Below are 14,155 nucleotides of genomic sequence, written 5' to 3' on the forward strand. Positions count from 1 at the left end.
ATACTTTTTTTTCTATCAATTTTTTTTTCAACTGCTAATTCAGTAAATAATGATTATGAATGTGATTTATATATTTTTATGGTATACATTTTTGCTTTCATTTTTCAAAATTTTTAGAAAATATAGATTATTCATTGTTCTTTTTGAAAATTCAAATAATAACAATTCAATTTTATTCAATTTATACAATTTTATACGGTATATTTTATTACGGTATATAACATACTTTTTTTTTATCAATTTTTTTTCAATTGCTAATTTAATAAATAAATTTGTTTCAGGTATTCATTAATTCATAGAAACCATCAGAAATAAGAAGCAAGAAAATATGATGTTTGATAATAATTGTTTATTAATTGGTAAGTAATTATATATTATAAAATTCTCGTTATAAAATTCAACACGTCTATACCGTACGATGGTTAAAGCGTAACTGGTGCCTCGCCCCACCAATCATATACAATTCGGCGCGTAAAGTCACACATATGTAAACATCGAACGAATATCTCAATATGAAATATTATTAAAATTTATAATTTTTAATATCACACAGTTATTGATTAATTTTATAATTTTATTAATTTAATATATCAATATATATAAACTTATAATTATATTTATTAATTTTATTGATAAATAGTTTTTATTTATTAAAATATCAATTTAAAAGTGTTATTTTGTATAATAGATTAATAAAATAATAAAATTGATAGAATATTTAAAATTTGCAGGCAACTACTTGCGCCATTATCGATATAATCGCTTGTCTGTCGAATTACTTCGTTATCAAATGAAGATATAGTCGTGCATTAATTTATTATAATATTATTTACGAGTAATAAGATACATGTTTTCTAATATTGGTAAGTGATTTTTTTTTTTTTTTTATAATATATATAGTGACTATAAATATTTTGATTTTCTTGTATATTAATATTTGTTATTTGTTATTTTATATTTATTTAATCTAGGATTTTTTTGTATTTTGCATTCTATAATTTAAATATTTTTTGTTTTTATCTATTATTTTTCAATTCTTATTATTTTTGTCATCATTTAATATCTCAAAATCTCTCATTTTTAAAAATGAAATATGAAATATAATATAAAAATACTTTTATTATTTTTTTTATCATTTTTTATTATATTATATAAAAATTTTTTCCAAATAAAACGATATCGTATTAGTGTCTACGAAATATATTATAAATAAGCTTGTTAATATTTTATTAAAAAAATTTTATTAAAAAATAAAATTAAATTTATTAAACCTATATATCAAATATTTTTAAATTTTATTTTTAAAATAAATAATTATATTTTTAAAATAAGTTAAAAATATCTGATATATATATGATATAAATTTTGATTTTAAATAAAATTGATTTCGTTAAAAATATTTTAACATCAATGATAAAAAAAATATATTAAACGCTGGCTTCTAACCTGCGGTGGTTAACGAGGTCAAAATCAGAGACGTGAGGAACGGAAAAAGCGATGGTCAAACGGATAAAGGACTAAATAAAAACGACAGAAGTAACGAGAAAGGCGAAGCGGACAGAGGCGGTTTTCGCCACTAGCACGAAATTTCGTTCATGCGATTCACGCGAAACAAGAGGATGCTACGTGCGCGCAATAAAATCAAAATCTCTCGACGATGCCCTACCGATTTTACGTTTTCCACCGTGTTATACGTACCGTTTTTCTTCGTTTTTCTTTTTAGAAAAAGCCTTCGTAGATAGTATAGTAATATTGATATATATATCTGCGTCGTTATGTTTATGCGTGTTATTCAGCAATGTAATTCGAGTACTGATCAGATTTGATTTGTACGATGTATAGAAAAATATTTTCCTTGGGAAAATTGAATATTTGTTACGGTTTGTTCTAAAAGATTCGCGATCGAAAATTTCAATAGATGAATTAAAAATATTGCAAAAGTTTTCATTGTATTCATTTGAAGCTGAAATCTATAACGCTATAATGATAGATACAAAAAAGAGAGAGTAAAAAAATAAAAGATTTTTCATTTAAAGTCTGTTAATGGACAATTCATCAGTAAAGCTATCCATATAACAAGTCTTAGACGACGAGATAGATAAGAAGCCTAGATCAAAGGATTTGTACGATGAGAACGATTAGCATGGAGAACAGATAGAACAAGAAATTGCGTTTAATTATATCCCTCTATAGCATATATAATTTAAAAAAAATTAATTGTAAATTTGTTTGCTTTACTTTTGAAATATCTTTAATTTTTACATATTTTCTTTTTATTATTGTACTTTATGATCGTTATGATCTCTTTTAATATCAGTTCACAAAGCAAGAATCTGTCTTCTAGAATTGTCTTCTATCTAAAAAAAAAAGATACATAATACAATAACATATCAATTCATTCTATTAACAGTTTCACTTGGCTTTTTCTAAAAGCTAGCCTTTCTTTCCTAAAACTATATCGATTAAACCTCAACTCCCTCAACCCGTCTTCGACAATTTCTAACTAAATTCATATTAAAATTCACCACCATCTCGAATCTCCCTCGCATGGAAAATGCGTCAATAAGATAAACAGTATCGTAATCGATTCCCAATATTGTCTCTTTAAATTTCTTCCTCGATACTTGGCACTCGATGTAATCACACCCTAAATTACACCTCGCCATTATCCTTCGATTGTCCTCGTTTATTTCACATCCTCGTCGAGGCAGTTAATTACACAGCAACGATAACAGAGAGGAACTGTATCGAAGGGGAAAAGAGAAGAGGATCAAGGTGTCTGGGTTATTTGTCTACTTAGAATCGACGAGAAAAAAGGGAGAGAGAGAGAGAGAGAGAGAGAAAGAGAGAGGGGGTCAGGGTGTATCTGGGCGTGATGGAATTGTTCACGATCAAGTGAGCATCACGCCTCCGCGAATTTTCCACGGATGGCCGATCCATGGCCTGGTGGACCTATGTCCCACCCGGGTGGACGTGTTCGTTGACCAGCCGTAAGCCTCGTGCACGTGTGATCGAAACCCTGTCTGTGTGTGTGCACGCGCGCGCGCACTTACTGGAGAACAGGAGGGCTGTAAACAGTTTACAACGGTGCGATTCCGCGCGACAACGACAATGGCAATGAACAGATCGGCTAACCTTATCGGGAATGTACCTAGCCGAAAGTGATGTCCGTCCCGTGGCTCTTTTAGCTCGTTGCCTCGGTATAATGGCCGTTGCACTGATTCCAACATCGTGGTCCCATCCTGATCGTGGGTATTACTAACGGATTCACAAGCTCGTTCCTGACCAAATTGTCGTTGGATTACTATTGTTCTATTCTATTTGAGGAACGATCGTGGGACCGAAGACGTTTCGAGGTCTATTCTTTCATCGTCCACAAATTCTTATTTCATCTTCTTCTCTGAACATTCTGAATTCTCGAAGCCGAATTCTAGCTATCGATTATATTGTTGCTTATATTGTTTTATATCAAATTTTTTCTAAAAAAAAAATATTTACCACACACATCCGTCGTTCGAACATTGTCCAAGAATCGGATAAACATTTTTCTGCTATACTTCTAATTACACTTAGTCTCTGTCTTTCTCTCGCTCGATTATCGTCTCAATCCATTTTTCACTCGACCGTTGCGTTTTATATTCGTTAAAAAGAGAAAGTAATAAAGATTTGTCGAGGAAGATAGGATAATATATTCGCATTATACGCATCGCGGCTTCGTGTGTAAATTCGCAGGGAAATACGGTAAACGACGCATCGGTAGATCCTATTGTTGTAATACCTACGTGCATTACGCGCATTACATTACGCATATGACCACGGGTACGTGATGTGGGTTATGGTGATTCTTGCCGCCGTTTCGCCGCGCTCATTACCAAATTACGAGTAATTCCATCCACTTTGTCGTTGCAGAAACATTATTCTCATTTTCCTACGTCAATTCTGCCCGAGATACCGATAAACACCGACCTATTATATGCTCGCGATCCTAAATTTTTCATTATAAATTCATAACCAATCTGCAAAAACCATTCTTCATCTCCCCTTTTCTTTTCTTTTTTTTCCCCCTTTCCCGATTATAAAGAGGTACCTGAAATGAATTATTTTAATATTTAAACAGCTCGTATACTATCCATTATAAAAGTTCTTCTCTCTAGCGATAAATACACAAGGTACTGCTTCGGATTCTCTTTGTTCCCGTTGCATTATGCGCGCATATGAATTGTAAATAATAACAGACTCCTCATCCTGATCCTTCCTTCGTTCCGCCATGGTTTGCCGCAACGCTTATTGTGCGAGTGTACACGAATCAGACCAACATTTTGGAACACATTTGGCGTTCGAATATTTTTTTTTTTTTTTTTTTTTTAGCCTTTTTGTACTTCGTTTAATTAGTAGGATCCTCTAATTGATATAAAATGGGAGTTGTTCGGATTTGAAGAAGTCGATGGTGAAGAACGACAGGTAGAAGAGCTCTTAACTAATCTTTCAGGTCTCTTCATATAGACGTTTATCTTTACGCTCTGCTACCCCAATGATCGATCACGCTCGAACCGGCAATAACCGATATCTAACGCCCTCCATTCAAAGCGCGGATCAATGCCACAGAACTGATGAAAAGCAATCTCGTTGCAATACTCGATCTCGATGCATCGAAATACATGGAAAAAAATACTGGGTAAAAAGGAATGATCGATCCCTTAATTCGTTTCCTCCAAACGTTTTCCTCGATGTTAATGAAACTCGTTATAATATAATCTTAACTTGCAACGATATCCTACGATATACTACGATATTACTGTGTTTAGTTTCAAACAGTTGTCGGGTAACATTGTTCCATAGCTTAAAGGATCGGATATGTTTGACTCCATTATTAAACGGTTCGTAACTACGTTCTAAAGCCCAGAATTGCTGGAGGCCAACAATTTAGGTAATGATGCTGCTTAGATAGATAAAACTTGTTTCGTGTGATTTAATAGCGTTGCGTAACAATATCGCAAACTCTCGCAAACGTTCAATGTTGCTCGATTTCCCAAACCTCGTTCAACGAGGTTCGATAACCCGGATTGTATATGTGAGAATTGAAGAATCGAGCCATTTCCAAAACATTCGAAACCTTTATGCTTTTTTTTTTTTATTTTATTTCATATTCAAGGATCAATAGATATATGGTATTTTTGGAAATATATTTCCAAAGCTCGGCCAAGATTTTCCACGGGTTTTTCCGGAGCCACGAATAAACGCACGTTTTCTGGAAACGTACGACCCCCGTGTCAACTGGAAGTTTCTCGTGCCACACTGTTTCCCACACGTGTCACGGGGTTGCCGACTCGCGTGAAATTTCTTTGAAACGTGCTTAGCCTTGCGCTAATTGTCCCTGCTCGTTCTAACGGCGAAACCTAATCTCTCGAGAAGTGGCTTCTCGTTCCTTCGACAAAAACCACCACATGGATTCGAAATTAAAGAGGATTTTGCGTCCACGGTTACTTGGTTATTTGATCTTTGGCAAAAACCGTGAAGTTTTAATGGGGTTTTAAAAATCAAGATACGACGTTTTCTTCGAATCGAAAAGAACGATAATAATTTTCTTCGCGCGATAATAATAATCCAATATTTTCATTCGAACAAATGTTTGCACACTTTTAATATTTTACGATGCAGATGAAACTTTTTCCACGATAGAAAAACCGCGCAACAGCGCAGGAGAGAGAGACTTCTCAGAGAATACGTGCAAAGAATACAATTTGTCCAGAAAATTTGTAATAGCGAGACGTGCATGTAAAGTAGCTCGTAGGATATGACGTATGCAATGTGTATACACTCGCGTGTTTGAATCTTCGTTTCTACGACGGACAAGTTTAAATTTGATCCGTAACTTTAACTTTCTCGTTAGGGAATCTCTCGAGTGCTCTCCTCGACGTCGCGATAGAGGCGCGATAGAATTATACTCAAATAAAATCTTTAAAAGACGTACACATGTAGATTTTTTAATATTTAAACCGTAAATCGCAAGTAGTATTAACTACAGACGCCTGACCAAAACACGAGCTCTACTACTAACGACTCGTTTGAGAACCATCAAATTGGTAGGAAAACAACGCAATGGCGCGCACAAAGTGGCAATTTAGACAAACTTTATGCAACTTGGACACGTGCTGAATGCCGGTAATTGAATCTAATTCTTATTCCTCGAACGTGTATTCCGTAAAACTGGTACGAACTCGAGTACGCTCATTCCTATTTTCTTCCTCGCCTTCATTATCTATTCCCGTTAGTTTCCTATTAAAAGTTACATTCGCACTGTTTTTTTTTTTTTTTCTGTTTCATGATTCTGTTCTCTCTTTTTACCAGTATTTCCTTCGTTTCGTTATTCGATTAAATCGAACAGCGATATAATTAAATTTGTCTAAAAATTATCCACCTAACGACCTGTAATTCCCATTTCCCCTAGATTCTTCTTTTGCATATTTATCTACATTCTTGAAAAAAAAAAATACATCAGCTTCAACATACTTTTTCACCATAATTTTATTCTTAATCCTATCGTGGTATCCGCTTCACCAGGAATGTCTCTCTCTCTCTCTCTCTCTCTCTCTCTCTCTCTCTCTCTCTCTCTCTCAATCCCACGCGTTCACGCGTCTAAAATTTCCTCGACGAACGTCGTCGTTCCACTTCCTGTCTAGAATCGGCCGATTCATCAACGGTAGAGCCATTAGCTAATTTATTAATTTCTTACCTTGTTCCGGCTGGCCGAGAGGTCGTGATCCCTGAAGCCCGAGCGAAAAACCATAAGACACCCACGGGACAATTAAAATGCTAATTCTCATTGATGGTTTAATCGGCGTGTTGTTTCGGGAATCCGATTGTTCCACGCGCGCTTCGTCCGGAATCGTTCGTCGTAGCCGATTCGAATGTTCGAAAATCGTGTTCGAGAGAGTCACGTACCCTTCTCTCGTAACATACCCTTCTCTCGTAACGTACCCTTCTCTCGTAACGTACCCTTCTCTCGTAACTCTTCTCTCGGCGACGGCCTTTGACGATTCTTTTCGAGATCCTTGTTTCACCAGTCTCCCGTGTTTGCGCTCGAAATTTCATCGTTGGCCTCGATATCGATATCGAGACGATCGAAACATTTGCTAAATTTGAACAAATTAATTAATTCTCCCCCATTTGATCCAGAGTGTCTAATATCTTTCACAACTTGTGAACATCCGTCTATGTATCGGGTGGCTTTTAAGTACGTCTTGAGTATCTTATTTTTCAATTGTTATCAAATCTATTTTCTAACAAACAATAAGGAGCATCGGAGATTCTTATTATAAGGAAATTATACAGCTTCGCTGTATAATGTTACGTTTGTCATCTGTCTACGTTGTAGTTTTTCGTACTCCTTTGTGCCGAATATCTGTCCTTTGACCCTTCTACCGGGCAAAATCGTCGTCGGAACGGATTGTAACACTGGATCGAGTAACGGAAGAACATCCGAGGAAGATGATCGTGGATGAAACGGAAGGAAGAGGGTGGATGGATCCGAGATGGGAACGACAAGGGATGATCAGAGGAATGAAAGCATCCTCTGCTCGGATGCTTTTTCGATTTTTCAGTCGACGGGCTCTATCCTTGCGCTACGTTTTCTAATTTATCCTCCAAAAGAAGAAGAAGAAGAAGAAGAAGAAGAAGAAGAAGAAGAAGAAACGTATCGAGTCAAGATTTCCGCGGAATTTCCGGGAATTAACTCCGCTTTAAGGAAAGAGAGAGGCGCGGTGCATTAATTTCCTTCGAGATGGAAAATTAGTCTCGATATTAGAAGTTGCCAAGAATCAGGACAAAGTAATCGTGGCTCGTTGAACGGCTCGTAAAACTTCTTCTTCGGGCTTGTAAGAACTTTGTTTAAGCAACGAGAGGGAGGGGGTTGAAATAGAAAGAATATAGATAGGGTAGGAGCGTTGAGAAAGAAAATTAAACAAGAAAATGGATGGAAGGAGCGAGAAAAGGAGAGGGAGGGAGGATAGATAGAGTTTTGTTCGATGCAGTTCGCGTAGGGGTCTGAGGTTAATTGCAAAATTAACCTTAATTATTAGCCCTCCTGAACATTTCCATTCTCCTCTCGCCTAGTTCTAGCTACGATGGTAATGTAGCACGTTAGTTACCGGCGCTTGGTTGCCGAAAGATTTAATCTTTTTTAGTGGAGGCCGCGTTTACGAAGAACGGGTTTCCGAAAAAAAAAACGGGTTCCTCGCCTCTTGTCTCTGATTTTACGCCAATGCTAACCTCTTTCCAGGGATCTCGACCTTTTCAAAAAATCATAACCTTCCACTACTCGCGTTCCCTGCTCGACAATTAAATATTTAAACTTACGAGAAGAAGGTACAAGGTTGGTGGAAAAAATAAAGTCATTCACGGAACCGTCGAAGTGATTTTTTTTTTATTGTTCCATATTTATACACATAATAAGCGATACCGTATTATATCGTATTAGGTACTAGATCGTATTGTATGTATATATATATATATATATATTTATATATATTCATTCATTTATTTATATATCGAGCATTCTGTACAATAAATAAAGACTCTAGAGCATTTAAAACGTAACACGGCGTACTCCCTTGCGATTGGCATCGAAAAGTGTACAATAATTTAACGAGTACCCCTATATGCGTATATCCCATCGCCAAACGCGTCATCGCAGATGACGATACTTGTGGCGATTCGAGGATATGTATATACATATCGCATAGGGTTCCATTTTGAACTTGTCAAACAAATCGTAACAATCCCTCCCCGTTTTCGACTCGGTAGAGACGGCTACCTTTTCACGGGAGGCTTCTTTGCTTCTTTTTTTTTTTTTCTTCTTCTTTTTCTTTTTTTTTTTTTTTTTTTTTTTTTAACGCATTAAACAACGCTCGTTCAAACGCATTCGTTTATGCTCTCACAAATATTCGAATGAAACATGTGACGCGCATGTGAGAACATCACGCTGCCTGTGTAAGATGTGTGTGATATAAATCGATAGTCTTGCTACAGTTCGTCTTATTCATTTTTATCCTAGGTCGGATAAAATATTAGAAAATCGTTCGAGAGAGAATGGCGTGGATGATATCGGACACAAATAGCATAATGTATAATATTCGTATTGAAATCGGGTATAGCGCGTAGAAAAAGTCAAGCATAAAATTTTTTTTTTTTTTTTGTACGTTCGGATGTTGCTCGTATAAAAAGGCATACGAAGACACAAAACTGGCAGAATTCAAAGATCCTTATTATAAAAAAGATCGCCTCAACGAATCTCGATTAAGTATAAAAAGATATGTACGCGTGTGTATATGTATGTGTGTGTGTGTGTGTATGTGTGTATGCGCGTATGCGTGAACGTTCGAGCGTTACGAATGAAAAAGCGAGTGCGATCGAGTCAAAAAGGACGCGAATGTAATTCGATTACTCGATCTTTTTAATCCTGCTTAGATTCAATCTTCGAAAAATCGTCGATCAACCGCGATACGAATAATAATAAATCTATAACGATAAGATTCAACTATTTATACAATCGTACACCGCTGCTTCGTCGTTGGAATGGAATGGAAAATCATCGTAAATCATTTCGATGATCGAATATTTCGCGCTAATTGCGATTTTATTTAATTTTAGAATGATAATCCTTTTTTTTTTTTTCTTTTTTTTCTTTTTATTTATTATCCTAAAACGGAGATAGAGAAGAAAGACGCGCGGAGAAACACTCGTAACACGATTTATTTAAACTCGATCCCGATGATATTTTAATTTATTCGCTTCATCCTCTTGTATATTCCGTTTATAATATATTTGTCGGGCGAAAAATCGTGTTTTCGATCGCGTCACGAGATCTGCCGTTTCGTTTCGTTAAACTTTCACGGTACGGAATGGAAGGAACGTTGCACGGAAATCGAGCCAGCTTCTTCGGTTTTTTCTTCTTTTTCTCTCTTTCTCTCTCTCTCTCTCTCCCTTCTGTGCACCGCTCCCTTCTCTTCGCTCGGGAACAGATGAATCTTAGAATCGGCTACTCGAGATCGATCTTCGTCGACGCGATCGATATTTGATATATTACTATTGTCTTTTTAAATCCACGAACCGAGATACATACAACATGCATTTCTATCTAACGTCGCTAATCTTCACGGGAACGCTCCCCTTCTTATTTTTGAAAAGGAGGATTATCTTCGCTGGAACGGCGAGTTCTTCGCGGAACTCGTTTCGTTTAACTCTTTCAAATTACGTGGCATCGCATTATTCAGTAAATCTTTGTCCTCTGCATTTTTCCACTTCTCTTCTTCAACAACAACGACTTTTTGTCTGATATGTCTTTTTTTTCTTTTTTTCAAGAAGAAATAAACTCTAGAGAACAATTCTATAAACGACGCGAATGAAAATAGGATGAACGAAAAAAAACATCCCGTCCAACGATAATTAAAATTGGATACGTCTCGTAAAAGAAACAACTTTGTTCTCTAATTTTTTCATATATATTCTATATAACGAATGCGATCCTGGACTGAAAGAGTTACAACAATATCGATCGATTTGAACACTCGGGTCCCTCCTCGAATTATGGAATAATAATCGCACGTAAATGTACATATATATCATCGTAGATACGTGGTTGGGGAAAATTCGAGCCCGTTGTTGTTTCAGTCGAGAGGACTCGAGGGGTCGGCAGCTCCATCGGAGGAACAAAGGCCCGCGATAATAAGCACAGGAAGAAGCTGCGAGGACGACGCGAAACGATGCACCATCTAACGGGGATCGTTCCCTTGGTGGCTGGCGTCGTGCCGAGAATAACGAGAATCGCCCGCGACACGGCAACCAGTGCAATCCTTCTCCCGTCCCGGTTTCACATTCGAGGTCGAATCACACGAGGCCGACGATAAATTCGAGTTTTTTCGTTTCGTCGAGATGGCTGGATTCTCGTTACGATATTGCGCCGCAGACGGAGGGGAGGAAGAGGTTTATTGCAATGGACGCGAAATCGTTAGCTGCGTTGGCAATTAAGGAGGAGCTTTTCTCTTTCTTTCTCTCTCTCTCTTCTTTCGTTGAATTCGATCCTCCCCGATCGAGCAACAAAAATCGCCACCCTTAATCCCCTCCTTTGATCAAATGGGACGAGAAAGAAGTAAGCAAGTAGAGATTTTATTCGAGAGATCTCTAGAATCACGGCGGATACGATATAACGATCGACGTAACACAGCTAACGATTCACGGTTCCGTTTTTCGTTCATCCCTTGTTCGACGATTTATTACCACCACTACCAGGAACCGAAGAAAACGGAGGATAACACCCCTATCAGAGCCAACCACCCGATCAGATCGAAGGATCCTCTTCTCCAGGCAGCGTTGTTCATGCACGTCTCCCGGATATTGATGATCTTGAGGCCACGGCGATTGAGCAGATTGTGCACGCCTCGTTTGTCGCTCTTTTGCAAGATGTGCTCCCGCGAGAGTAGCAACGAGTACAGCTGATTGTCCGGGTTCCGGGAACAGAAAGTCAGCACCATGTCCGAGGCAACGGCCTTCATCACGTGCACGTTCCCGCTGAATTGCTTGTACCCCCTCTCCACCAGTGTACCTGAATTAGGAAGGAAATCGATTCATTTTTCAATTCGAAACGAGGTATGGGATAGTAATAATAATAGTAATAATATTTATCGCGTTTATTTTAAACGCGAATGCGAAACGAAACATGTTTGAAATCGGGGGAGGAATGGATTGAAGGGGGAATCAGAAACGGAAATCAGCGAATCGGTCTGATTATTGTATAGGACGGCTGGGAATGCCAGGCGTGCTCCCGATGGAAATCTGTCACATTTACCACGCCATTATGTCGTTGACGATGCACTTACGCCGCTGATTAGGAATACCCAGAGACGGAATTACAGGGATTGTCATGTAGGGATTTACAACGGCGCTGTTCGCCGCTCTGTTCGCCGATTCATCGATTTTTCATCGAGCGCCTCTCGTATTCGAGGCTCGAGCTCGTGTCAATTTTAGAGAAGCTGTTACTTTTCTCTCTCAAAGGTTGAAAAAAAAAAAAAAAAGAAAGAAAGAAGGAAGGAAAAAAACGGTTGTTTCAGCCGTTTGAAAAATATTATCACCACACGAGGCGAGGATATTACTTTGAAAATTAGACGGAATATTTCGAAGAGGGAACGGAATTTTCGATTTTTCGAAAATTTCGAAAACGCGATAAAACAACACGGGGGTGTTGTTATCTTGGGAAAATGATTGTCACGCGTCTGTTACGTGCCAATCGCAATAACGTCAACACCCTCCCTAGCACTATCGTATTATTACAGCGTCGTCCATTAAGCCATTTCATCGTGTAAACGGTCACCAGCCCCGGGATATTGACGTTTAATCGCATAAAATTAATTATACGGCAACTGTTCGATTGCGTGAAATTCCGATGGGACAAGAAGGCGAGGAATTTTCAACACGAATGGAACGAGTCGTTTTCCACGTAATCGTTTCTCGTTTAATTTTTCTCGACGACGCTTGTTGTCGCTACGTTGTCGCGACAACGTACGTGAAAGCGTCGTACGACTTTTGCAAGAACAGGGAACGAGTTTAAGACTCCGGATTCTCGCTCACTCCTTTGATTTATTTTTCATTTTCCAAGTCGAGCCCTTTTTATCCAGATTGTGTACGGGGGAGAGAATTTGCTATTGACAACTGGAAGAAAGCAAACGTCGAAAGCGAACAAAGAGCCGGCCGCGAAATTTCATCGTTAAAAAACTGACGTGATCGCATTGTTTCGGCAAGCCTGTCGAATTTGTGGAATTTTTAACAAAGCTTGATATCCTCAAAGAGATATCTCCGTGGAAATCGGATAACGCTTTGTTCCACCACCTTTTTTTGAAAAAGTGGAACAAACGCGAAAAAACGGGGAAAGGAGAAGAGAAGAAACACGGGGAAATAAATGAGATAAATTCGAGGTAATAAACGAAAATTCGCGAGAACGATACGATATTCGCGTTTAAGGGATAAATTTGTGATAAAGAGAGAAAAGAAGGGGGAGAGAGAGAGAGAGAGAGAAAAGGGTGGGTTCCTCGATTCACGGACGTATTGTGCCGACGTTCCCTCGTCGACTACCCGCTGTCCGTGGATACGGGACAGAAGAATGGAACCGCGAGATGAAAAAAAAAAAAAAAGGGAGCCTGGCAAGAGGCTTTTGAAAAATTATTTTCCGCGTCGACGGTTTCTCGCGGATTTCCTACCCCTATCCCCAGACATAATTGGATGGGCTGACTTCCATCCTCCACGAGCGAGCAGACCACGTTCGGCCCCATTCTTGCTGACAGTTAACCGATAATCACGCCCGCTACCTTGGAATTCATTAAGATCGTTATCGGATGCACCTTACGACTTTAATTACCGCCACCGGTTCCTACTTTGTTCCCGAGACCCAAGAGCTCCTCGGTAATTAGCCGCTTAGAAGGCGATCGTTCACCGGAAACTGTCCTCCCCTATGATCACCGTTTAACCAACTGTCCCACATATCTCGCGCTTCACAGGCCATACGCTTCTTCTCGCCCTTCGATTCTCCTCCTCCCGTTTACGTCTTCGATCCATCGTTCGATCCGACGTCGAAAGAGATCGTCGAACATCTTTCGAGAGGATTTTGAAATTAAAAAAAGAAAAATTCGAGACTCGAATTCAGTCAAAGTCGAAAGTGATCGGTGATTCCTTTGGAACTGGTGGATTCCTTTGGATCTGAGCCTCGAAATTTTCATTCTCCCGTTTACGTCTTCGATCGATCGTTCGATCCAACGTCGAAAGAGATCGTCGAACATCTTTCGAGAGGATTTTGAAATTAAAAAAAAGGAAAAATTCGAGACTCGAATTCAGTCAAAAGTCGAAAGTGATCGGTAATTCCTTTGGATCTGAGCTTCAAAATTTTCATTCACCCGTTATATCTTCGATCCGACATCGAAAGAGATCGTCGAACATTTTTGGAGAGGATTTTGAAATTAAAAAAAAGGAAAAATTCGAGACTCGAATTCAGTCGAAAGTCGAAAGTGATCGGTGATTCCTTTGGAACTGGTGAAGCTTCAATCGGACCTCGAAATTCTCGTATCAATTTCATTCAGTGGAAGTCCAGTTTGCAGAATGTTTACTTAGTGGG

The 14,155-nt window shown here is 38.3% G+C and overlaps 1 protein-coding gene across 1 annotated transcript in view; it reads right to left on the reverse strand.

Moving 5' to 3' along the window:
• Positions 1-8,427: 8,427 nt before the first annotated feature.
• The window catches only part of LOC122713353, a 49,844-nt gene continuing 44,116 nt past the window's right edge, over positions 8,428-14,155 (reverse strand). The window contains exon 3 of the mRNA XM_043933714.1: positions 8,428-11,599. Within this exon, the coding sequence (XP_043789649.1) occupies positions 11,280-11,599 (320 nt within the window). The 3' untranslated portion in view covers positions 8,428-11,279. The remainder of the gene's footprint in view (positions 11,600-14,155) is intronic.

This window comes from Apis laboriosa, unplaced genomic scaffold (assembly GCF_014066325.1).
Source record: "Apis laboriosa isolate Shangri-la unplaced genomic scaffold, ASM1406632v1 scaffold23_cov150, whole genome shotgun sequence".
Lineage (NCBI taxonomy): Eukaryota > Metazoa > Arthropoda > Insecta > Hymenoptera > Apidae > Apis > Apis laboriosa.